The 24,414-nt window shown below is 38.8% G+C and overlaps 1 protein-coding gene across 7 annotated transcripts in view; it reads left to right on the top strand.

Moving 5' to 3' along the window:
• The window catches only part of WDPCP (WD repeat containing planar cell polarity effector), a 230,839-nt gene that overhangs the window by 72,461 nt on the left and 133,964 nt on the right, over positions 1-24,414 (top strand). For all 7 annotated transcript variants that reach the window (XM_030557924.1, XM_030557925.1, XM_030557923.1 and 4 more), the window contains 6 exons: positions 869-953; positions 2,440-2,484; positions 3,531-3,581; positions 6,236-6,306; positions 6,563-6,622; positions 20,777-20,891. In XM_030557924.1, the coding sequence (XP_030413784.1) occupies positions 893-953; positions 2,440-2,484; positions 3,531-3,581; positions 6,236-6,306; positions 6,563-6,622; positions 20,777-20,891 (403 nt within the window). In that variant the 5' untranslated portion in view covers positions 869-892. The remainder of the gene's footprint in view (positions 1-868; positions 954-2,439; positions 2,485-3,530; positions 3,582-6,235; positions 6,307-6,562; positions 6,623-20,776; positions 20,892-24,414) is intronic.

The following is a 24,414-nucleotide window of genomic DNA, read 5'->3' on the forward strand; positions in this document are numbered from 1 at the left end:
CACAACTGTGAATATGGAGAGACAACACTTCTAAAGAAACAAAAAAACAGAATTGCAATCATGTTACATAACATTCACCTCATACATTTTATCTGATTGACACCCATTGTCCTTGTGTGTTAGTAACAATTTAATATAATCTCCCTATGTTTCTGATCTAGGAAAGCCATCACTTTAGGTATTTCACATTAATTACTAGTGCCTGCAAGGCTCTCCTGTTCAAAACTCTCTCTTGACTTCACTGAATATTCCCTATGTGCAGGGCTTGCAGGGTCAAACCCTAAAAGTATATTCTAATATTCCGGTGTCAAACTTTAAAAAACAGCCTTTCATTTTGCTTGCACGGTTATTACTTTGACACACGCATATGTGGTAATATTTTATGTAAACAGCTTCAAGGACAAAGATTGAGCCTGGTTGTAAATTTGGCTCTAAATATAAAGCAACAAAAATCCAAACAACCTTATTGTCTCAAATTCATTCTCATGTGTCACTGACTTTGCTGTTGTTGAATATGTCAACTTTTAGTGAGAGGCAATTACAATTATTCAAAATAGTATATTTCAGGCCCTTAAAGACTGTTTCTGATCCTATTATAATGCCTACTTAGAATTAAAATACAACCCATATATACATATAGCAACATAGTACATTTAGTATAATAGAAAGGATTATTTTTTTTGTCTCAGCATCATTCATAAGAGCAGAAACAAGAGCAGTACTGTATGTGTGATTATTGTGTAATTCTGCTTTCAGAATATCTCCAATGGCAGGCTCTTTTGCCACTTAGTTGCCAAGGGACTTTCAGTTTCACTGGTGGTAGAAGGTAATTAATTTGCACATGTTGTTTCTTTCCTTCCTTTGGTAGGACTGAGTTTCCATCTGCCATCAGATGTCTTTCTGCCTGACTGAGATGCACCTGTGGTCTTTGAAGAAAACCTTACATGTTGGGGGTAAATCAACTGTGACCAAATTCCAACCTTTTCCTAAAACAGAATAACAAAACCTGTCAATGAATATTGAATTAATATCAAATTCTGAATACTCATGTGAAGTTGAAGTTTATTTTTATGCTTGGGGAAAATAAATTATATAGAAGTAGTATGGTATAATGTGGTCTATCCTTGTCAATAATGAAAAATTATTAAGATTATATATTGTTTAATTCATGTTTCCTTTTAAGAAGCCATGTGCTGCTTTACTATAGGTTTCACTATAATGACTAGTTTATTGATATTCATTCATACATTCCAGCTGATTGCAGAAATATTATAATATGTACTTAATATGTAACAATACTATATTGCTCATGCTCTGAAAATTTTGAATGGAGAACTGGTATACTTAAGATACATTTATCTTATTTAACTATCGTTCCAGTTTTCAAAGTAATTAGAGATACATGAGTAATTACCATCCAAGTGGAAAAAACCCTTTATACTTCTAGCTTTTCAAGTGCTAAAATCCAACGCTCAACAAACCAGTGGTTTTGAAATGTGTGATACCAAAACCACATTCATTTGACATCTAGTCCCTATGACAGTTGTAGCAAAGTGCATTCCAGTAACACTAAAGACCATACAAAAATATCATTAATCAAATATTGACTCAAATCCCACAGTGTCCCATGTGAGAACAAGCCTGCTGTAATGACAACTAGATAAAATGTTTAATCGATAGCCAGACTGTCCATAAAAGCCTGGCAGGCTAAATAAAATAATTAATTATGATAATTGTAATTAAAAGCATGTTATAAACTGTTACATTTCAGAAACGTGAACTGTTAGACTGTTTTTTGGGAGAAACCAGATCTTTAAATGACAGTTCATTATTTTCAGATTTCTTAATAATGGATTCCAACCTAACATTGCTTTTGTTTATTATTAAAAATACTGTGTATAAAATCCCATCTCTGGAAATGATAGCTATGTGATAAATTGCAGAGCCATATGATAAATGAATATATCGTGCAGCTTTGACCTGTTGCCCACTAACCCATCTCCCTCAGATTTTATTCTAACATTCCAAACCTCTGAATAGCTTCAAGAAGCTGCTATTTTAGTTTAAAGTCAGCCAGCAAAAGAAATGCCTTCCACCTTCTTCCCCAATTGAGGAATTTCCCCCAAAATCTCTCCCGAGGCCAAGATGAGACAGAGTGAGTCTTGGGCCAGTTTATAGTAAAATAGTATTTCTTTAAAGTCTAATATCTTAGAGCACCAAATAGCTAGAAATGGGAGCTTTTTACCATGGGACGAGGAGCTTCCTAAAGTGCACAAGTATTAAAAAGATATATATATAGTTGCAATTTACAGGCCAGTAGTGGTAACATTGCCAGTCACCAGGAGGCATTTTTTTAAAAGTGATTCAATTTCATTTCATATGCTACATTTTTTCAAGTGACGCACAATCAGGATTTAATATTTCTACTTGATTATGTAGATGAAGACATTGGGATCTATCAGTACTATGACAAGAAAGAACCAGGTACAGTATAAATTGTATTTAACTATAAAGAAAACCTGTTGAAAACTTTGAGATGTTTGGTCTGCTTTGGGAGTTGTTTGGCTAATGGTGTATGTATAAACTCAGCAATGAATTTCTTCTTAATATGCAAGAGTCTTTTTGTATTTCTCTAAAATCAAGAAACAGCCACAGAGACTCTGTCTCAAGTAATCTGAATCTATTTTTAAACTTTTTATTCCAATAGACAGAAACTATAGATAATAATTAAATGAATCATCAAAATAATTAAAGGAACGTTCAGTAGATATGACTGAATGCCTCTTACATTTGGAGAGTGATAAACTAAACATCAACAACTCGGCGTGTCTATTTTTTCTACCTAGCAATCTTGTATGTGCTTCAAAGAAAAATTTAAAAAACTATTTAACAATATAATTTTAATGTAATATAGTGTTTCAGATATGGCCAATTTGACATTGAGCATTCCAGTAATTTTGTATATGTTGAAATCCCAGTAGAGGGCATCGGAAACGCAGAGGAATGCACTGGTGTTAGTCTCCTGGATCTTTACCTGATATCTGAAATAGGCATTTCAGAGTGAATGATCAATTTTCTTTATCTGATTAATCCTGTTAATCCTAGAAGTTTCATGATGGCCCAAAAGGTCTTTTCTGCTACAGTTACTTCCTGTTTCAGGCCAGGATAAAGTGGAGGCTTGTGTGGGCATCCCATGCACTTAGCTTGGTGGCTAATGTGCTGTCTCCATGGTTCTGATGACAGACTGACTCAGCTTCTCTCCTGGATTCAGTTGCAGCTCACTTCACTATCTGATGAGATTGGAGGCTCAGTAATATTGGCCCACCTGTTGGGCTGCATAAGCCTTTCTTTCACTGCGAATTTAAGATATCTGACTGCGAGGTGAAAAAATCAGCGCTATCTTAATTTTGTGTAAATTTCTGTGTTTTATTAAAATGTCTGAATCTTCTCTTTAATGTGTTAATATTTGCTGACAGCAGCTGTGAGGGTTAACATTCATCTTTTCATTCCCCCCCCCCTTTTTGTTTTAGTATCACAAATGAACCATGGTTACTTAGAAGAGAAACAACAGCTTGTGGAATGTAAGGACATTTTCTAGGTTATTTGTTGTGATAAGATTGTGTTACTTTTTTTTAATTGCTGTTGCCCCTGACAAAACACTAAAATAATCTCTCTTCTTCAAACTCAATTTTCTCCACATACTATATAGTAGGAGACTGAATATCATAGACCTAAAGAGCACAAAATAATTCACAAGATGTAACTAAACCTTCCTTATGTAATTGCAATATATCTTTTCTATATCATTGAGCATGGTAGTCACAAGTGTTTCTCATTTCTCTTGCCAAGTAAAAACAGAAATAGACATAATCCAGGACTCTCCTTCTCAAATTTAGTCTGCAGATTATCAATAAATATCTTAAATAATTGAAAGAATTTAAATATTAATTGGTACAAAACTAAAATTTTCCAAGAGGAGTAAAAGAAACATGACACTAATAATCAGATGTATTCCTAATTTGTTTGGTGAGGTTTTTTCTGGGAAAATTTACATTGGATTATATGTTCCTACTGGCTGGTTAAAAGAAGTTTTAATGATACTATCATGTTACTATCACAGTACTGCTAGAGGTTAATCATTTGCATAATAACTTGCCATCTCAAGTTTTATAACTACTGAATAGTTACTCCTTCTCATACCACATTGTAGTGTTCAATCTGTATTGTATTACAGCTATGAAAAATCTAATTGATTTTTATGGAATTTTGCAAAATAAAATTTATACTGTAAGAGTTCCCTTAACATTGTATCTGATCATAACTGAATTAGTATTAGGACCAAATTCTTCCTTCAAATAGATATGCAAAATTCTCATTAATATTAGTGGGATTGGTGTGTTTGGTGGCAGAATTTGGCCCACAAGGACAAATCCCCCTGGGACTCAGTCCCCAGTATGCTCGGAAGGCCCTTTGTCCAGGACAACTAGTGAAGTTCTGCTATAAAGCGGGGCAAAATTTAAGGAGCCATATGGAGGATTTACATCCCTTGTATGCTGTCAAGTATTGTTCTGCGTGGGTTCCCTATATGATGGGTCCGTCTGTTGTGGGCAGAGCAGAACCAGCAGATACCGACTACACAGCTCCACCAGCCAGCTCCTCTCGTATATGTGACATGCAATGGGAGCATAAGTTATTGTAGCTGTGTTGCTGCAATTATTCCCATGAACTGGCTCCACTACTGCTCTGTGGCATGATGGGAAGATTCCTCCCCTATCAGGCTTCATTGGACTTCTCAATGCGCAGCCCAAATACCCGGGCTCTGTGCTGAGATCAGGGCTGCCCCAAAGCCCCGAATTTCACATGACACTTGTATGGGCCATATTTTTGACAAGGCTGCACTGGCTAATTTTGTACTCAAATGGTGATTTGGATATATAATTTGGTATTTGTATGAGCAAGTTCCCATTCTGTATATATAGATAAGCATTCTTAATTTACACAGAGGCTTATTGAAAAAGTGATCTTACATGCCTAATTAGAATTTTCATAACAGTCCCATTGACACTGGCTTGGTCCAATACAAGGGAAGCTGTATGTTATATGCTTTCTGTTTTGTTTTGAATGATATACACAGTGCGAGACTGAAGGACTTTATAACATTTTTGTTATAAATTGGTTTTGTGGAGAGGTTTAAACTTGACTGTTAATTCATTTGGCATGAAAATTGACATACAAACTCTGACAGCTCACAGCTCGAAACTTTTCACCAAATCTCCTTTAAATAGTTTAGACTGATAAATAAAGGGGGGAGGGGGAAGTTTCCAGTTTCACAGGCTTTTTTGTTATGTACTCTTGGGGAAAAAAATGCTCACTTTTTAAATAATGACATTTAGTACGTTATTAAAACCTGATCTTTCAGCTATGACACAGCTATTGCCATTAACTCCAAAGGGAGCTTTGCCTTCCTAATTACTGCAGGGTCAATATCTTTGGCCAGATGTTTCAAAATTGTTTGCTGAAAGTTAAGCATCTAAATAAAGTTAGTAAGATTGTTAGATAATTATAAGTATCCATGATTCCTATTTAAGCGAGCTAAGCAGTCATATACCCTGATCCTGAACTTCCTGTCTAACCTCCCCCCCCCCATCTTTTTTTTTGTTAGCTTGCCTTGGCAGACACTTAGAACCAAATTTTCAATAATAAATGCCTAAATGGCTCATATAGTAGTAGTAGTGCAAGGCACAGTTACCAGTTGACATCCATGCATGCATATTTTGTGGGCACAAGTTAGTGCTTGCTTTTGGAATTTTTGCCCTTAATGTTAATTCAACATAATAATATCTAAGGTGAGTCAGGAGGGAGTTGATAACTTGCATCTCTGTGAGCTAGCAATACTCTGCTTGGGAGACTTTCCCATGGCAAATACTTAGCAGCTGGGGAAGGATATTTTGCCCTGAGAGCTTTATCCATGCTTCCCATGGTGAAATCATGGTAGGTGAGGATATTTCATGTTAACTGTTCCTATGACAGAGCCTTTCAAAAGGATATCGTTTGACAATAGAAACCATACCCACTTCCCCCCAATTATAGGCAAGTTATGTTTAAGATCATTCCTATAAATCTTATTATTTTGTTTCCCCACACCAAAAGAAAGAAAAATCCAACTTAAAACATAGTTTTTACTGTTTATATATGTGTATATATACATATATAAATATTTTTTTTTATTTGCCAGCTCGAGATTATCCTTGGATACTTAAAAACAAACGCCCAGAAAAACTGCGCGATGCTCTCAAGGAGCTGGAGGTACCTTTCAGAAACTTTCAAGTATGGCAACAAATAATCCGGTTTTCAAACCTCTTTCAACAGCTTTAATTTTCATAAAGGATCAGCCTTCCTGGTGATGATAAATGTGCTTTTGTCCAGTGGGCTGGTCCAAAACAGTTGCATCTTTGTTTGTGTGGCATGCTGATCTCTCATGCTTGAAAATCAGAAGCACCTTAACCACTAGTGACAATGTGTACAGCCAACTCGACTCTTTTTGTTTTCTGTTGTTCTTCAGGAGCTGATGCAAAACAGTCAGTGTGTGCTGAGCAAATGGAAGAATAAATATGTCTGTCAGGTAAAATGTTTTGACATGCTCTTGAAATGTTCAGTCAGTGGAGCTGAACGACTGTTCAGTGATTGATGCTGAAATGTTATCATGTTAACTGGTCTAAAACACCAGTGAGTTTCTGTAGAGGGGGGATTTCATTATTTAGATTTTGTTTATAAGCAGAAACAGACAGGATAAAATCAAACTCTATGGTCATTTTACTACCAAGAATTACTCAGCAAGGGCTTGATCTTTTGAGGTACCGAGTGCCTGCAGCTTCCACAAAAGTAATGGGATTTGAAGGCACTAAAAGCTCAGGGGTGCTGGAATAATTTTTATAGTGGAGGTGCTGATGACAGAACCCATGTATTTGCTGTTTGTTATTACTACTTCAAGCCACGGGATGCTGCAGCACCCCTAGTTCCAGCACCACTGTAAACACCTTACAGGATCAGACTCACACAGTCAAAAGAGCCAATAAAATGTATAAAGAGGCCTGGAAAATATTTTTATATTATATATTTTACATGGCAAACATTTACACATATGTATCAAAGCATTTATTTTGAACTTGGATACCATAGTGATGAGGGTTGTGCGAGAATCTAGATAAACAGATCGCATGTCAAATCCCAGAGCACAGGGCACTATGGCAAGCTATGCACATGTATCTGTCCTTGATATGTATATAAATATCCATATACTGTAAAAAGGAAACATCTGTTCACATCCTCATTAGCACAGGGCAGCAGGGTAAATGGGAACAATATGGCATATTGGAATGTGTGATCCAGCTTCCTAATCAACAGCTTGCTCTGAAGATGTGGTTAGTATTTTATCACTTTAAACGTTTCTGCATAGCCCTATATCTTCGATATTTGTGAGAAAGGTACATTATGTTTAAAACTTCTTCAGCATTGAAGTTGAAATTTTTTAAAATGTTACTAATGTAGTTCTAAAAAACAAATTTTGTTCTTTGCTTTTGCAAAATGTTTATGTTTTTCAATGTAACTTAAATGTAAATAGTTCCAAATGTGTATGGTCCTGTTTGTTAAATATATTTAAAGTATCCAAGTTCCATGTATGTTAAAGAAATTTCCATAATTGTTTTTAACAAGAACAATTTGTCAGTGAATGCTGATCTTCTAAAGCTAATTTTAAGTATCAACTATTCAGTTATTCAAGGCCCCAAATTTTGGGAGATGTAGGGGGAAGGGAAGAAGTGTGTGAATCAGAGAAGCTGAGTCGGGATCAGCTTTACATGTCACTCCCAAAAAAATGGTTGTCTGTCTTTTTTGTTACCCCTATGCTATGTATCCTCACTTGTGTCTTTCTACCCAGTCTCCCCATATCTTTTTCCTTCCTGTTACATCCCCATCTTTCTAAACTCCCACTCCTCACTAAAATGGAATACTTATCTTTAAGAACTGATTTCTTGAATTTTGGAGCCTCTTGCCAGGGGACTTCGTCCAGCCAGAATTATGTCACTTCTCCCTTAAAGCACAACATCCTAGATCCACCAACTATCGTATGTAAAACTCATTTCTCCAACTTAGGTTTCTCAGAGGAAATTCTTCACATGCATATGTGTGTGTACACAAAACATAATATATAAAAAAGAAACAACATATATTTATCGAGTTATTTCTCATACAAGGTAGGGGGGGAATTGAGAGAGAGAGAGAGATTGCTATTTCTACCTTTAAATATGTGCTTTGGCACTACCTCAGTGGGGTCATATAAGGAGGTAGATAGATATCTGGCCTATTCCTGTAAGTTTTCTTGAGCTATTTTGCTTGAAAATTAGCTGGAGGTGAAAACAAAGGTATTAATAATAGTTACTTCTCTATCTTAATCAATTTCCATTTGCTTTCTTCAGTTCTTAGCCCATTTTGCATTTGAGATGATCGCAGCTCAAACTTCCTCATAGTGATTTAGAAAATCCAGAGAATATTCAGTCAAAAAATTGTATTATCTTGCTTTCCATCGTCCTCATAATAAACTGTAGTTCTTCAATAAATGAAAATAAAGCGGAGGAAAACAAATAATTTGGGAGAGTTCTTTTCAAGTAGAACAATTCACAAAATGCCTACTTTCAATTCTTCTTTATATCATACAGTATCTGCACTATATTGCTACTTATCTTGTGAAAGCATCTTGTGAAAATGACTAGATTCCTCCCTTCGTGAATTGCCCAGTAGAAGATGTGCTAAGCATTGTGGTCTGTGACAGTAAAATACCGTATTTTTGAACCAATGAATTTAAAAAAATTAAATGAATTTTTTAAAAAAATCCTTCATGTTCTTCTGTTTGGTTGGAAGGAGTAAATTCTAAAAATATTTGAAGCAACAATTTGCTAATGTTTTTTGGAAACATCACTTTGCAAAGTGAAAAAGAAGGTTAGAGGTTTATTTATAGACTTCAGGTGGGTGTATAATTAACTGTTTCACTTAAATGGTCTGAGTTATGTCATGTCACTATTCCCTTTATAGACTACTCTGGGGAAAATAACCTTTGCCTATAATAGAGAAGAATATGTTTTGCATTAACTTGCCATTATTGTGGTAAGCAATAAGCAAACAAACATCATGGATAGTGAAAAGTAAATTACTCCACCACTTAGATGTTAATACTGTAGTTGATTGCTGATCTGGGCTTGATCTGAATGGGTGACTGGGAGTTCAAAGATTTGCTATCCTAATGCCATTCTCCTCAACCTTCTAGCCCTTTTATCATAAACTACTGACAGATGTCACCAATAAAAATATAACAACTTAAAATATTACAAAAAAATCAATAGCCATACTTTTTTCTAAATTTCCCATTGTGTGTGAATCCTTCGTATTTCTGACTGAACCAGAATGAGGCTACACTTTTCCTTGTAATAACAATGTGCCACTGTCATAGCCTCTCTCTGTGGCGTTTGCTCCTTTGGCAAGGTAGAAGGGGTGGAAAACAACGTAAGGCAGTACAAGTTTAATAGGACAATCACATGACGGACTGATGTGTATCAGATTTTGTGAGAAGTAGGCACAGGTCTACTGTCCATAAACTGTTGTGCCTACTGGTATGTGAAAAGCCGTAGTCCCTCAGTGTGCTGCCTCCCCAGAGCCTTCAGGTAGCCCAGGGAGCAATAAATTGAGGGCAATATATTTTCAGAGAAATGCGCACGTACAACTCCTAAAATTAAATGTGCAATCATGTTAATTGTGTGTGCAAATGACAGACTGCATGCACAGTACTGCAGTTACATGCAGAGAGTAATTATGCATGCAAGTCATTTGCATGCACACACTTCTGAAAATCTCACTTCAAGACTCTAAATTGAATCCATCTCTTTTGCATGCCATTACCTAGAACAGAGGTGGGCAAACTTTTTGGCCTGAGGGCCGCATTGGTTTTCGTAAACTGTATGGAGGGCCAGTTAGGGGAGGGGTCGTGGCCCAGCCCCCACCTCCTATCTGCGCACACACCCCAGACTCCTGCCCTATCTAACCCCCGCCCCATTCCCTGACGGCTCCTCTGGGACCCCTGCCCCATCCACGCACTCCTGCTCCCTGTCCCCTGACCACCCCTGGACCTCTGCCGCCCCATCCAACCCCTCCTCTAATTCCTGATGGCCTCCCCGGGATGATGGCCTCATCCAACCCGTCTCCTTTCTGACTGCCCCCCCCCAGGATCCCTGCCCCCATTCAACCCCCTGTTCCTCCCCCAACCACTATCCACAGCCCTACCCCCTGCCCACCACCCTGAACTCCCCTGCCCTCTATCCAACCCCCTCTGCTCCCTGCCCCCTTACTATGCTGCCTGGAGCACTGGTGGTTGGCGGTGCTACAGCCGCGCCGCCTGGCTGGAGCCAGGCCACGCTGTTGCCACTGCACAGCACAGAGCACCGGGTCAGGCCAAGCTCTGCAGCTGTGCTGCCCCAGGAGCTCACAGCCCCGCTGCCCAGACCATTGCACCAGCAGTGGCGCAAGTGAGCTGAGGCTGTGGGCAAGGGGGAACAGTGGGGGAAGGGCTGGGGGCGAGCCTTCTGGGCCAGGAACTCAGGGGCCAGGCAGGATGGTCCCACTGGCTGTATGTGGCCCGTGGGCTGTAGTTTGTCCCCTCTGACTTAGAACTACCACTAAACCTTAATATTGCTCCAGTTCTGTATTTTTTTAAAGTTTAATTTTGTGTCTAAAGTCTGCTCTCATCACTTTTTCCTATATGACACACATCAAGGGCACCGGACCTTTGTAGAAGTGGGGAGAGCCTTCAGCGCCGGAAACGGCGGGGACCAGGGAGCCATGCCCATCCCCACTTTTTAACATGGGCGTAGTTTGGGGACGGGTTTGGTGCTGCCCCGCAAATGGCAAGCCTTGGGCAGGCACAAAGCAGTACTGTCAGGGCCTCTGCTTTGCAGCGGGGGAGCTGATCACCAGTATCAGCTCCCCCTCCACAAAGTGCAGCCCCTACTGGCCCTGCTCCGTGCCTGCTTGAAGCATGCAGTTGGGAGGGGCTAGTGCCACTCCCTGCCCCCCCAAACTGCACCCTTGTTAAAAAGTAGGGGGCATGGCCCCTGGAAGCCTCTTGCTCCACCCCTCCCTAGTGCCGTTGACAAACATGGCACTAGAAGTTTTATATTTACGTGCTTTCCATTGCCAAAAAAATCTGTTGACTATGTTCTTTATTCTTGCAACCCTGTATATACACTTGAATATTTTTTATATCATATAGAAACAGAAAATGTGCTAGTTCATGCAAACATACATAGACGGTATTGTGATTTTTTTAAAGGATTGTAGTATTCCATTTCAGAGAGCTTAGTAGAGCCCTAAAGGACTGAGCTCTATTCTTTAGGTCTGTACTGACTAGTTCCAGTAGCATCCATGTTAGTACTGTAGTTCTAAACCCAAAGTTTGATGACCAACGATGAGCTGCTGAAACAATCCCGTAATCTTCTGTTCTGTTGTCAAAAGAAGAAAATAAATAGACCATAAAAGATGCTTTGACAGAAAAGAAAGGCAAGAGATCTTTCCCGTAAAAATGTCACTGTATTTTTTATAAATAAATTGTTCCTTCCTTCCTGTTCTGGTCAGGAATAACAATTTGATGTAGTTAATTAATTTCACTAATATTTTAATTAGAATTTGCTATGAAGAAACCACAGCTACTTTTCATCCATGGTATCATTCCTTAACACTCTGGAATGCTTCAAAGTCTTTTGCTACAAAAAGGTGAATTGAGTACTGTAAAGTGAGACCATGTTTTCAGTTCTGGTGTACAGTGTATATTTGCAAAACTAATGAGAGCTAGCTGAATAACCTAGTTCCTAACTTCTTGATATTTACATGCACGATTCAGTGTAGGATTAACACATGCCAGTATTTACATATTTCATTGTATGAATGCAAGGTAGCAGAAGTGAACATTAGCAGCTAATAATAAGAATTTCGCATTTGTATTTAATTACTTTTATTTTATTTCAGTTGCAGTTTGCGTACGTACATAAATACTTTTTATGTTACTGTCATTTTCACATTTAGAGCTTAATTGTGAGCTGAGATACACAGCAATATGTGCTGACATGGCTTGTGCAATTAGCTTCTGTGCATGTGCACGCAAGTAAGCTGATTTAGCAAGATATACGGTGACACATGCCAGGATATCTGATGTCAGGATCAAGACACTATGTGAATAAAACATATAAGAAGTTAGTACTTTTTGCCAGCTAGTAATAGGAACACTGTCCATCATATTAAATTATTTGCTTTTAATCATAGGAGTTAGTTCATAACATGTTGGTAGAGATCCAGGGCTAAAATCACAAATGCATTGATTGTTGTGAAATATTAACATGTAACAACAGTAAGCTCAGCTGTACTGAGGAAAGTGACAGAATAATTACAATGGGGTGGAGGGGGAAAGCAACCTGAAATTAAGAGGTGGGTGAAAACACTGATCCTGCTTGAACAAGAATTGCTTTGTAGTTCCGTGCCTCTCTTTGCATATTCCCTGGTCTTGGTTGGACTTTGCGACTTGACTTCAGTGGAACTTAAGCATGTTCTTAAGTGACTTGCTGAATAGAGAGGGATTTAAATACATGCTTAAAGTTAAACATGAGCTTAAGTACTTTGTTGCATTGGGGCCTAAATTCCCTTTTAGCAAGCTGTGTTCCACAACATTCACCTGTGGATTGCAGAAGGGCATTTGGGCAAATATTAACGAGTGTGTCAAGGATGATACGGGTCCACTCCTGGACTGGTCACAAACAGCTTCCGGCATGCAAGTCACTCTCAGCTATGTTTGTGTGTACTTGCAGCCTGCCAGTCATGCACAGGCTTTTACCAGCCTGAATTATACTGCTGGGTGACCCCAGCAGTCCCAGACCCTAGTCCCAGACTTTTCCCCAGAAATGTACTTTTTGTACTGCTCAGCTCTCATCTGGACAATACAAGCTCATAGAAAGTCCTTCTGTAAGCAAATGTACTCACCCTGCAGCACCTCCTGCTGGTTGTCCTTGGGAATTAGCTCACCAGCCCTCTGGATCGCCCTCTGTCAGCCAATCCACTACCACTGGGCCACCATGTCCTTCCCAGGACCCTTTAACTCGGTGCTGCGCCCTGGCAGTACCCCCATAGTTCTGGGTCTCCCCCTTCCAGGGGAACCCCCACCCACTATCCCCGCTTCGCCTCAGTCTTGGCTACTGCTCAGTCTCCATCTCGCCCTCATTCACTGGGGCAGACTGCAGTATAAGCCACTCATCAGAGGCAAAGGGGTTTGGACCTGCTGCCTCTGGCTACCCGTGGGCTGCCCCTGCAACCCAGTACCTAATAGGCCTTACCAGGCCTGCAGACTGAGACTTTCCTAGGCCGGAGCTCCTCAGCTCTCTTGGCCTTTCCTTAGCCCTACTCCACTCCAGATACCTGGTTAACCTCCCTGCAGCCAGGCCCTTCTCTCTCTGAATGCAGAGAGAGACGAGCTCCTGGCTCCCATATACGGCCAGCTGAGGCCTGACTGGGGAAGCAGCCGCAGCTGGGCTACTCCCCTAGTAGCTGCTTTCCCTGCCACAGCCCTCTCTCAGGGCTGTTTTAAGCACGTCAGGGCGGGAGCGGGGTGATTTCCAGAACACAGGCAGGAGATTTTTGTTCTTGTCTTTTAGGGCACAGGGATTTGCAGCCCTGTAGAGCAAGCCTGGCTTTATTAAATGCCCAGCCGTATTGCCACAAAACAACACAGTCACACGGTCTTTAGCTACTTTAAAACCAGGGGCTTGTCTTTCTGATTTCGAAATGTAAGTGCAGTTGCGCATTTTTTTCCAGAAGAGCCCAGTCTCATCAGCATTAAAAACTTGTTCTGGAAGATAACCCTTATCTTCTATGATTTTCTTTAATTGTTCGGGGTAGGCTTTTGCTGCCTCTTCATTGGCAGATGCAGCTTCACCAGTAGTCGTGCAGAAGTCGTGCACGTTTTTGAGGTTGAAGCGGTTCCTAAAACTGTTAAGCCACCCTTGGCTGGCTTTGAATTCCTTCTCATCAGAAGGCTGTCCCTCTTCGGCAGGAGGTTTGAACAGCGCGTAGAGGGTAAGAATCTTTTCTCGCAACGTGTTGCCATCGATAGGCACACGTTTTCAATTCATGTCTTCCAGCCATAAGTTCAGTGCCTTTTCAGTCTTCGCTAAAGTCTTATCACGCACCTGGCTCGTCACCTTAGCAGTTATTGGAGCACTTGATGCCACACCTTGACGAATTTCTCTCTCTTGAATCTTAATGGTGGCACGGATGCTAGATTCATTGTGGCCATATTTACGTGCCACGCTGGAGACCTACATACCATGTCTCAATAAGTCCAACACAGCCAGTTTTTCCTCCAGCATTGGAACAGATCGTTGAGCACCAGATGAAGTAGTGGCCATGTTGTACAAAAAATACATATCTTTAAACACTAGAATCACTCTATGAGAGGCACGCGGGAACTGAGACCAACTGAGGGAACAGCGGATTCACGTCTCCCATCTCACACTCGCTCCGGGGCATACGCTCATTGGGTGGAATCGCCCGCACTATTTACAGGTATCTTGTTGTTTTTCTTTTTTTTGCCATGCGCGTATAGTTGAATTCGCGTAAGTTAAATGCACGTGTGATGCGACTCGCCTATAATCTTAAACATCTGAAGTCCTGTTTTAGAGCAATATATACATTTTCTAAGTTTCAGGTTAATTTTGAATGAAAACATAAACTGTTCTGTGTTATTTAAACATCTTCTTGTGCGTCATGGCAAACTTTTTTTTAAAAGTCTTTCTGGAAGCAAATGGTTATAGATCTATTCTGTATTTCTACTTTGATCTTTACATAATGTTTTTTCTTAAAAGTTCATTTTCACGTGCTCCTTATCCTCTACTGAAGTCATAGAACTCTTTTGTGACATCCTATTTCATTACGGTGGAAATTTTGTCACATTATTAAGGTTATAATGTCACAGTGTACTTATGGCTTTATATGAGGAATAAGAAGCGGGAGCAGATGAGATCTTGCATCTAAATGTTCCCTTTGCATTCCCTTTTTATTCTTGCCTTTGTGCCTTGTTCCATGCTCCCACCTATACTTGAAACAGTCCTTCTCTTCAAACACCATCAGTCATCTTTTCTTTCTTCAAATTCATTCTAAAAATAAAATCACTTACCCTACAAAGCCTTTGAATCACGACACACCAAAACATGGGTGCAGAGGTAGGAGGCATGGGGTGTGTGTGTTTTTTTAATGAAAAACATACCGATATCTATCTATACATAAGTAATGCTAGTGGAAGAATGAAGGAGCTTCTGAGTGATTCTGTGGCTGCAGCAGGGGTTGAGGTAAGAAACAAGCAAACAGGAAGCTTCTCTGTGATTCCCTGATGCTCTCGTGGCAGAGAGAGTTGCCTGGTGGCATCCTGCATCTTCTTTGTTTAGGGAGGTGCAAAAGATTCGTGCTCTCCCTGAAGAAAGGTTACTATTGAAGGTCTGTTGGTATACCACAACGAGAGGGATTGAGACTTAGCTATGGAGCTTGGAGGAAAGCAGGAGAGAGAACTGGAGGACATAATGGTGCACACGTAATTTTGAGCGGAGGGCCAGGAAGGTTTTGGCACTATGCCTTTAAAAGCACATAGACTTCCAAATCAGTGTGTGAGCATGATGATGTCCGGTATCTGAATTGCACAGAAATGGATGTATCTAATGTACACTGGTGCCTTTTAATAGCAGGGTAATGGCCACATTAGAAATGTCTAGATCAGTGCTTTTCAACCTGTGGTCTGGGGATCCCTGGGGTTCTGCAGACTATGTCTAAGGGGTCCATGAAAGGTTGTTGTTACCATAGCACAGTGGTTTACAACAAATCCGCAAATGGTCTAGATACATAAGTATATAAGACAGACAATTTAGATGCAACAGAATAACAATCATGTAGCTTTGATATTGTAATATAGTCATCTGAGAGGTGGAAGTTTCCTTTCTTGCTGACTGAATGTGGTCACAAACCAAAAAGCATTCTTCCCAGCTGTTATCTAGAGAGACGTGGTGGATATCCCTACACTGTGAAATAGGGAGAAGCAGCCAACAGACCTCTGATTCCCCTGGTTTATCCCACTGCCCTCTTGTCTCAGGTAAATACAGATCACCACAGCATCTCACCATTTGGAGAAGGGGAAATTTCTTATGCCCTAAGGTTATAGGAACTTTTCCTGGATGAAAAGACAGATTGACTCCCAAGCATAGGAAGTTGTAGAGCACAAGTGATAGGGAATTTATTTACACAATCCCTATTCAAATCTCCCTCTAGTTTGGAACTGAAGGATTTGGGGTGTTTTGCTCTTCTGTTGCAGACTAACATTTTTGCTTGCTAGATAATCCCTGGCTTTTTAGAGTTTGCACAATTCAGAATATTACGGAGAATTTCTCATAGTAAATGTATTCCTTTTTGTTCTTGTTGTTTAATTTGGTCAATTTTTCCCCTCTCCTTCTTTAGCTTTATTCATTAGACAGTTATAACTAACTGTAGTCAGACCTTGCTGGACTCACATTATCAAGTTGGAAATAAATTGTGATTTTATCTAGTCTAACTGCAACATAAGGATAAATTGAAGTTTTGAAAAGTTGTAATAAAAGCTACTGGCGTGTGACTGTGTCTAACATTTTTACTAGGACAGAACCTTAAAGGACATCTTTCATGACTGGGACTCTTAAAATATTGTATATGCTTTCAGACTAACACAATATTCGTCTTTGTCAGGATAGGAGGTTACTAAAAAAAAGTTCTTCTGCTTTTAATGTATTTGTTTTGCATGTCAGGTATGTTTAGTTTGTATTTGAAATGTCATGCCAATTAGTTTTAAAAACCTAATATAAATTAGCAGAAAAGAGATGGAGTGAAGAGTTTTCGGTTAAATATGTTCATTTGTTTATATATTGTTGTGTTCACTGCTGCAGGGTGCATAACATTTATACTCATTCATTAAGATGTGTATAACTGCCATCTTGTGAAGGTAGGGGCATAGATGAGAAAGAAAACCAACAGAGATAGGCAGGTGAGATAATCAAATTCCTGTCCCTATTGCTTCCTATACTTCAGCACAATCAAATGAAATCTTTCATTCTCTTCCCTTTCACTAAAAATGTGAAAAATACAAAACTCAGAAAGAAAATTCATAAATGAAAATATCTGCTGTAGCTGACAACATAATGTGTTCATATGAATTAGAGATGGTCTGAGGTCATCTAATCCATGCTTACAATCCAGGTTTGCTCCCAACTGTATACTTCCTACTGCTTTTGCAGTTCATTTTAAAAAGTCTAAAGTAATGGTGCTCCTGCTGCTTCCTTTGGAAACTGTTATACAATTTAATAGATCTCACTGCAAGGAAGTTTTGCCTGGTATTCCATCTAACAGCATGCTATACATCAATGTTTGTTTCACACCTGTGACATAGAGTAGACATGGGTTATTATGATAACATCTATTAGAAAAGCAAGCATTTGCCTGGCATCACATTTTTAAAATATAGAATTCTAAAAATATAAATGTTTAAATTAGGAATATAAATACAATCCTGGATCCTTGGCCCCTGGTAAGTCCTCTCTGTGCTTCTCCAGCAATGCAAAGAGGACTTAAAGCTGCCTTAATGCAACAGCTGAAAACCCCTTCTGTATAGAGGAAATCTCAGCAGGTTTCGGGCTGGCATAACCAGCTACTTCCTTCTCTGGAAGAGGTGGCATAAGAGGTGGGACCAGACCACAATTTGGTCCAGCGATCCATGCTGGCAAAAGAGATCCTACAGAGTTGATCAGGACACACATTTGAATGAAGACAGACATGGGGCTAAATTTAAGCAGCAGGCTGTAACTTTATTAGTTTACCACTGGGGAGGAGCACCTCCGCATCCCCCTACTCTTCTGCACCAGGCATTTAAGTGGGTCTAGTGTGAAAATCAGAGGGCTATTCTGAGCCTAACTGTGGGAAAGTAGGTAAAAGTTTATAACGTGTTACAATAATCTATAACAATGAATGTTAATAGGGAAAGGTGTAAAAGGGAGACAAATGAACTGAACTCGTCTACACAAAAAGGCATACTGATCTAATTCAAGGACTGTTCAGAGATTACGCTTGGTAAACATATAAAGTATGGGGCCGGAAATCAGTGAATCAAAATTGGTTTGTTGGAAATTAGTTCTTATTGGTGGACAATATAATGAGGGATGTGCTATTTCACTCATCATTCCTTTTGGGGGTCCTCAGAAAGAGACTTTGAAGGGGAAATTAGCGGATGTGGATCCCGGCTGACTGAAAGATGGGAGAACAGGAAGGAGCAAGCCTCACCATTATGGCTGCCAATCCCATTATCTTCTGGGATGCTAGGATCCACTCTGCCACCCATTGTGCCTTCGTTGTCCTAGTCCCGAAAGATGTTCTTTTCCTCCTCATCTTATTTCTTCTCTTTCCTAGTCCTCTGCTTTTGCCTACTGTCTAATAAGACTCTGGGTTAGCTGGCCAAGACTGTATTTTGAACATTTTGTTAGTCTGTGACCAGAAAGACAGCCAAAAGCAAGGCCCTAAGTAGCCTAATGTTGGTACATGTTTGCCTGGTCTCTGAGTGGTTAATAAGACAGAGTGCCGTGTCTGTGTTTTCCAGCAATGAGATTGCAAGTGAGAGACAGCGCCAGAGACAAAAACTACATTTTTAAAAATCTGTTCTGTTCTTTTCTTTCCCCGTTTGTGTGTGTTTGTCTTGTTTTGTCTTCAAGAAAACAGGACTGGACTTTAAGAACAGCAGCAAAAACAATGGCTCCAGACTATCTCAACTAACTTCTTGACTTTTCCCCAAAAGGAGAGTTGTTGCTGTCTTTAATGCTATCTAAAAGACTGTCAGCTAGGGAGGGTTTCCTTCTAAAAGCTCTCTAGCTCAAGGGAAGGGGAACAAGAAATGTTAAAATGAGAGCCTTCCTTAACAGTTTACATTTCAAAGGCTTTAACTGTTTTGTCTTCTTTTCCTTTAATAAAAGGTTAAAAAGATTTTTAATGCTGTGTTTGCCACGGTACTAATCTGTTGAGGTCTCTGTATAGTAGACCCCAAAATTGATTACAGCTGTTTAATGTTTGACAGTGACACAGTCATATTAACACCTCTGAATCTTCGGGCCCATATATGCCAATACCGTGGGCGAAGGGAAGGTGGCAAAATGCCGGTTAAATAACCTCCTCCCAGATGCACTGAGAAATGCAGTGGTACACCTGGGGATCAAACTCACTTTGCTGATTTTCTTCAATGCTTTTTCACAGACATACACACATTAAGGGTACTGTAAAAAAACAGACACCTAAAATTTGGCAACCAGTTAGTCCATATATTGCCAAAGAGACCCAAATTACCCTTAGCTCAGCCCCTTTTTATGAAGATATTCCAGAAAATATTTTTTATCATAATAGTGGTTTTACCTACTGCTTATGCTGCAGTACCATGGCACAATAGCGTCAGCTGACAGTGGAGCTGAGATCTTCATTCTTTATTCTGTATTACTTTGTAATGGTGGATTTAATTCAAACTCTTACTGCTTTTTGTGATTTAATTAGGCAAAAACAAAGCTTTGCTTGTCCCTCTCACCTAGCAGCACTCCTTATGCCAAGCTATGGCATCAGAAAGAACTGCTGTTTCCTGTGACTCAGTTTGCAGTACAGTCTGTGCCACTTAACAGAGGTGACTTTAATAGGGATGTTTGATTAACTCTGAAATGTGTCCGAGACACTCTTCTGCCTGTATTTAGGCTTTAAGTTCCTTCTTTATTGGGAGGCTTCTGACAACATCATTAGTGTATGAATTCATTAGGTGCCCATCACTGGGGTATCTGGACACCATTATATACATTTAAAAGCACCTGAATGATCAAAGATTATAGGGATGGAACAAAGCTGATGTTTTAAATGTCTGTGTGCAACTGAGGTGAAATTAAAGTTCAAGAGCAACTTTTAGAGCATCTGATGACTGAGGATATGATGTTATTTTTTATAATTATTAAATGTTTATATAGCGGTAGCACCCGAAAACCAAATTTGCTAAGTGCAGTGCAAATATCAGATCCCCTTTAAGTGTGTCAAGTTGAGCACCCAGGAACTGAAGCATCCAAAATCACTAAACACTTTGGAAAATCTTGGCTTTAGTTTTTAAAATGTCTATAGACATGAAAATGTTACATAAAGCATACTACAGCGTTAACTATGTTTTTTATGAGGAATGAAATGCAGCAGGGAAGAAATGCAACATAATGTGTCTTTGGTACTTAAAAATACACTTGCTGATAAGACTGGCCTCTTTATCCATACAGGGCAGGATTTCAATCACAATTTTCAGCGTCTGAATTCAGTATAATCCATGCAACATATGGAGATTTTGGCTCATAGTTTTGAAGCGATCAGCATAAATAGTTATTGTACACATGTCGCAATACATTTTTCTTTTGCTTTTTCATTCTGTTTCTCTTTTTCATTGATAAAGCTTTCATAGGACTGTACATATAATATATTTTGTTGGCCAAGATAAAAAGACTTCTTGTTATTTTGTAAATTAGATTGCCATGTATCAGAGAGGGATGTTAGTATGTACTTTGGAACATTCAGGTTTCTTAATTATTGTTTCCTGATGTCTTATTTTCTGGCTTCTTGGATTTAGCTCCTCTTTCATTCAGGTGTACTGGTGTCCCTAAGCCTTTCTGGGCCACAGCTGGAGAAAGTGGTGATTGACAGGACCCTGGCAGGGAAGCTCATCTCCAACACCATCAGTGATGGTAATTACACCTATGTGCAAATCAATTGCCTACATTAACAATAGAGCAGGCGAAATAGTATGTCAACAGGTAGACTAATTGTTGCCACTGGGGACTTGAAAACACAACAAGTAATTGCATGTAATGCCATAGTTAGAACCCTCAGGACCAAGAACAGTTTGGGAATTATACTTAACATCAGAGTTTTCACTCTTGTCAAATATTGAATGGATTTTCTAAAATTCATTTTCTTACACGTTTTAAACACTAGAACATGCAGTTGTTGGCATGCTTACTTCATATACAGGGAAAAGTGACAGAAGCAGGTAATAATGAAATAATTACACAGGATTTTTACGTATACAAAATGCTCAATATCAAAAATGGCAGGATAGCAATGCACATATTGAGCTGTACTGGCTCATTTCTAGATTGCCAGCTCCCGGGAGATCAATATTTCTAATTATTAATGATTGCTATTGCAATGAGATGTGTTTATTTAAAAATCCAGTGTATATGAAATACGTCGGTTTTCAAGAGCGTTGTAATATAAAAGTTTTTATTTTTATTTTGTTAATGTTCCACTGCAAACCTCCACTGAGAACTGTAATCAAACATTAGTATCCTGGCATCTGAATGACCAAGAATATGCAATTTCAGTTTGAGCCTGAGCAGATGTGAATTTTACTCTGAATACTCAAAGAAACCTTAAGTCCAAGCTTATGTATGAGCTGGGTTATAGGCCCAGATTCACAAAGAGACTTAGGTGCTGTGACTGTCATTTCGAATTCCTGGCTAATATACTTTTTTCAGAACTTTTTTAAAATTAAAAATTACTTCAGTCTAATTATTTTTTCAAATTAATAAATCTTAACAGAAAATTGTAACAATCAAAACTGTACTTCCATAGTTAGGGTTACATAAAAAGTCTCCATTCCATCCTTTGTTTTCACTTGCTCATCACTTTCTGAAACTTTCAACTTTCAGTTTAAAAATACCCAGGTCTGAAAGTGAAATATTTGTTAAAGTTTGTATTAAAAAATGGCTGAACTATTTTTGCTCAAAGAGAGAGAGAGAAAAAAAAAGTCTTTTCTATTTTAAAAAGTAAATTCTTGTGAACTTTTTGGAGATCTCTATTGCCCAGACAACAGGAGCTGAAAGTTTGCAAAACAGTGTACAGAAGAAATTTCTCCAGAAGACATTGGGTTTAATTTGCTCTAATTGTGAGGCTTTTAGAGTCTGTTTTATATTTGGTTTGGTTTGGAGGTTTTTATTTTGTTTTGGTTTTTTTGCTATCATGAAATGTGCAGCCAAGAATGAGGATGCTGCATATGCATGTGGAGCTAACTTATTTACAACAGAAATGTCCAATCATACATTCTGAGGACTGGCAAGAATACCTGGGGTGAGAAAAGATCAGTTGCCAAATTTGAATCAGTTTCAATGTCAGATTGAAGCCCAAGAAATTCACTTAACATGCTATAGATTTAGGCCCCGATCCTCCAAAATGACCCAAAATGACAGACATGCTCGTGCAGAACCCCATTGAAGTCAGTGGAGGTTTGCCTGGGCACTGGAGTCCATCTGCATGAATCAGAGTGGAGGATCAGGGCCTAAATATACAACAAAGAGTATGGAAATCTGCTGTCATACAAAGCCACCTAAATTCACAAATAAACAGCTTCATAGTTAACTTTCTTCTCTTGTGAACTGCACTTAAGAAACCCTCTGCTGATGATTGAAAATAGACTAGTATGTGGGTTCTAACAAACTCATTAAAATAATTTAATATTTAAGGAGCCTAAATCCAAAGATATCAGTCTATTTCAACAATGATATATGTAGAAAAATGGGAAATATTACTATATGCCACATATGCATATAATGTTTATGATTATATTATATGACTTGAGAAGTAATATGCCATCCTAAAATTATAGATTGTAACATAATGCATCCAAAAGGTGCAGAACTAAGGTTGCATATATAACCTTAACTTTAATATTTCCTGACTTTTGAGTGTTCAGACATTCAACCATAATATTTTATTAAATATAATTGTCATCTATGGAAAATGCAAAAGTTTGTGGCCGCAACTCTGATGGAGAGACAGACTTATTTGTTGTTAGTTTAGTTTATTATAGTGTGTTATAACATAGAATAGAATTAGCTAAATAAAGAAAAGTTTTGTATGGAAAAAGACCCCATTTTCATAAATCAAAGCCACACAATTCTCAGAACAGGCGGGATTGTCATAACTATCGTCCAGGTCTCTTGACATTTCAAAATGCCTAAATTCTGTTGAGACATTGTGGTCTCATGACAGGCATGTGCTGGATTCATAGCCCGATACTCTACCTAATTTTCAAAAGTTCGCTGCGGCATTATGGCCCTGTACAGCAGCATTCCAATTCTCTTTACGGGGCTCTGTGAGCAATGGTATAACCAAGGTTGATCATTGTTTTAGGCCTAATCTGGTGCAGGAAGTAGGCTTTTTCCTGGGTGTGCTCATCTAAGCAGATTCTCCAGATTTACAGGTATTGATGGCAGCTGAATGTCCTGAATGTATGCCTGATTCAGGAAAGAAGAATTATGAATGGACGGCAATTCCTTTGATAATATCTTATACCCCTACTTTTCCTCCCAACCCTCTCTTGAAATCTTTTCCCACACCCAATCCTATAATCTAGCTTTGCACCCTAACTATCACCAGGTGGCTCTGAATGACCCAGCTGTGCTGCCAGTCTAAACAATAAGAGTCATCTTTCCTGTTCCCCGCCCCTTCAGCCAATACCCAGGCAACCAGAGCTTTGCAGAGACTGAAGAACCAGCTTTCTTTATTCACCACTCCCACCTGCTCATGGATCCACGATCCCTAGTCTGTCTTTAGACACAAATTTCAGGAGTGTTCTGAGGTTTGATGTAGGCCTATCTGAAGTGTAGCATAAATATATGTTGACATTTATTTCTAGTAATACAGTGTATGCAACTGCATATATACAAAGAGGCCATGTCTATAACTTCGAATTTTCTTGTGTGTGTTAAAATCTCAACTGTAGCATCAAAGGTGCAATGTCAGGTAGTTTAGGCCCAAAGTTTTGTTTCAAAACTTAGTATTAACAGAGTTGCTTTTATGAAATTTTTAAATAGCTGTGACCACAGTTTGTTTAAATCCAAACATTTTCCTTTGGCATTTGCATACCAAATGTTACAGAATTGTGCTAATACCTGATAATCTGAAAGTGCAGCTGGCTGTGAAACAGACTGCAAAGCAAAGCAAAGCTGACTAGTTTATTTTCTTTGTTTAAGTGGAGTGTAATGCAAGAGTAAGCTATCAGTATCAATTATTAAAAGTATGTTATCAAAATTCTTATATATTTAAGAATCTAGAGTCTTAGTCACAAATGCAAGGCATTTTTAAATTGAATTTTTTAACCAGCTAATTTATTTATTTATTTATTTATTTATTTAGCTGGTGTCCCTTTCATATAGGTTTGTGCATTTAATTCTTGAAAATAAATCTCGCCATTTTGACTATAGTCAT

The sequence above is a fragment of the Gopherus evgoodei genome, chromosome 3 (genome assembly GCF_007399415.2).
Source record: "Gopherus evgoodei ecotype Sinaloan lineage chromosome 3, rGopEvg1_v1.p, whole genome shotgun sequence".
Classification (NCBI taxonomy): Eukaryota; Metazoa; Chordata; order Testudines; family Testudinidae; genus Gopherus; species Gopherus evgoodei.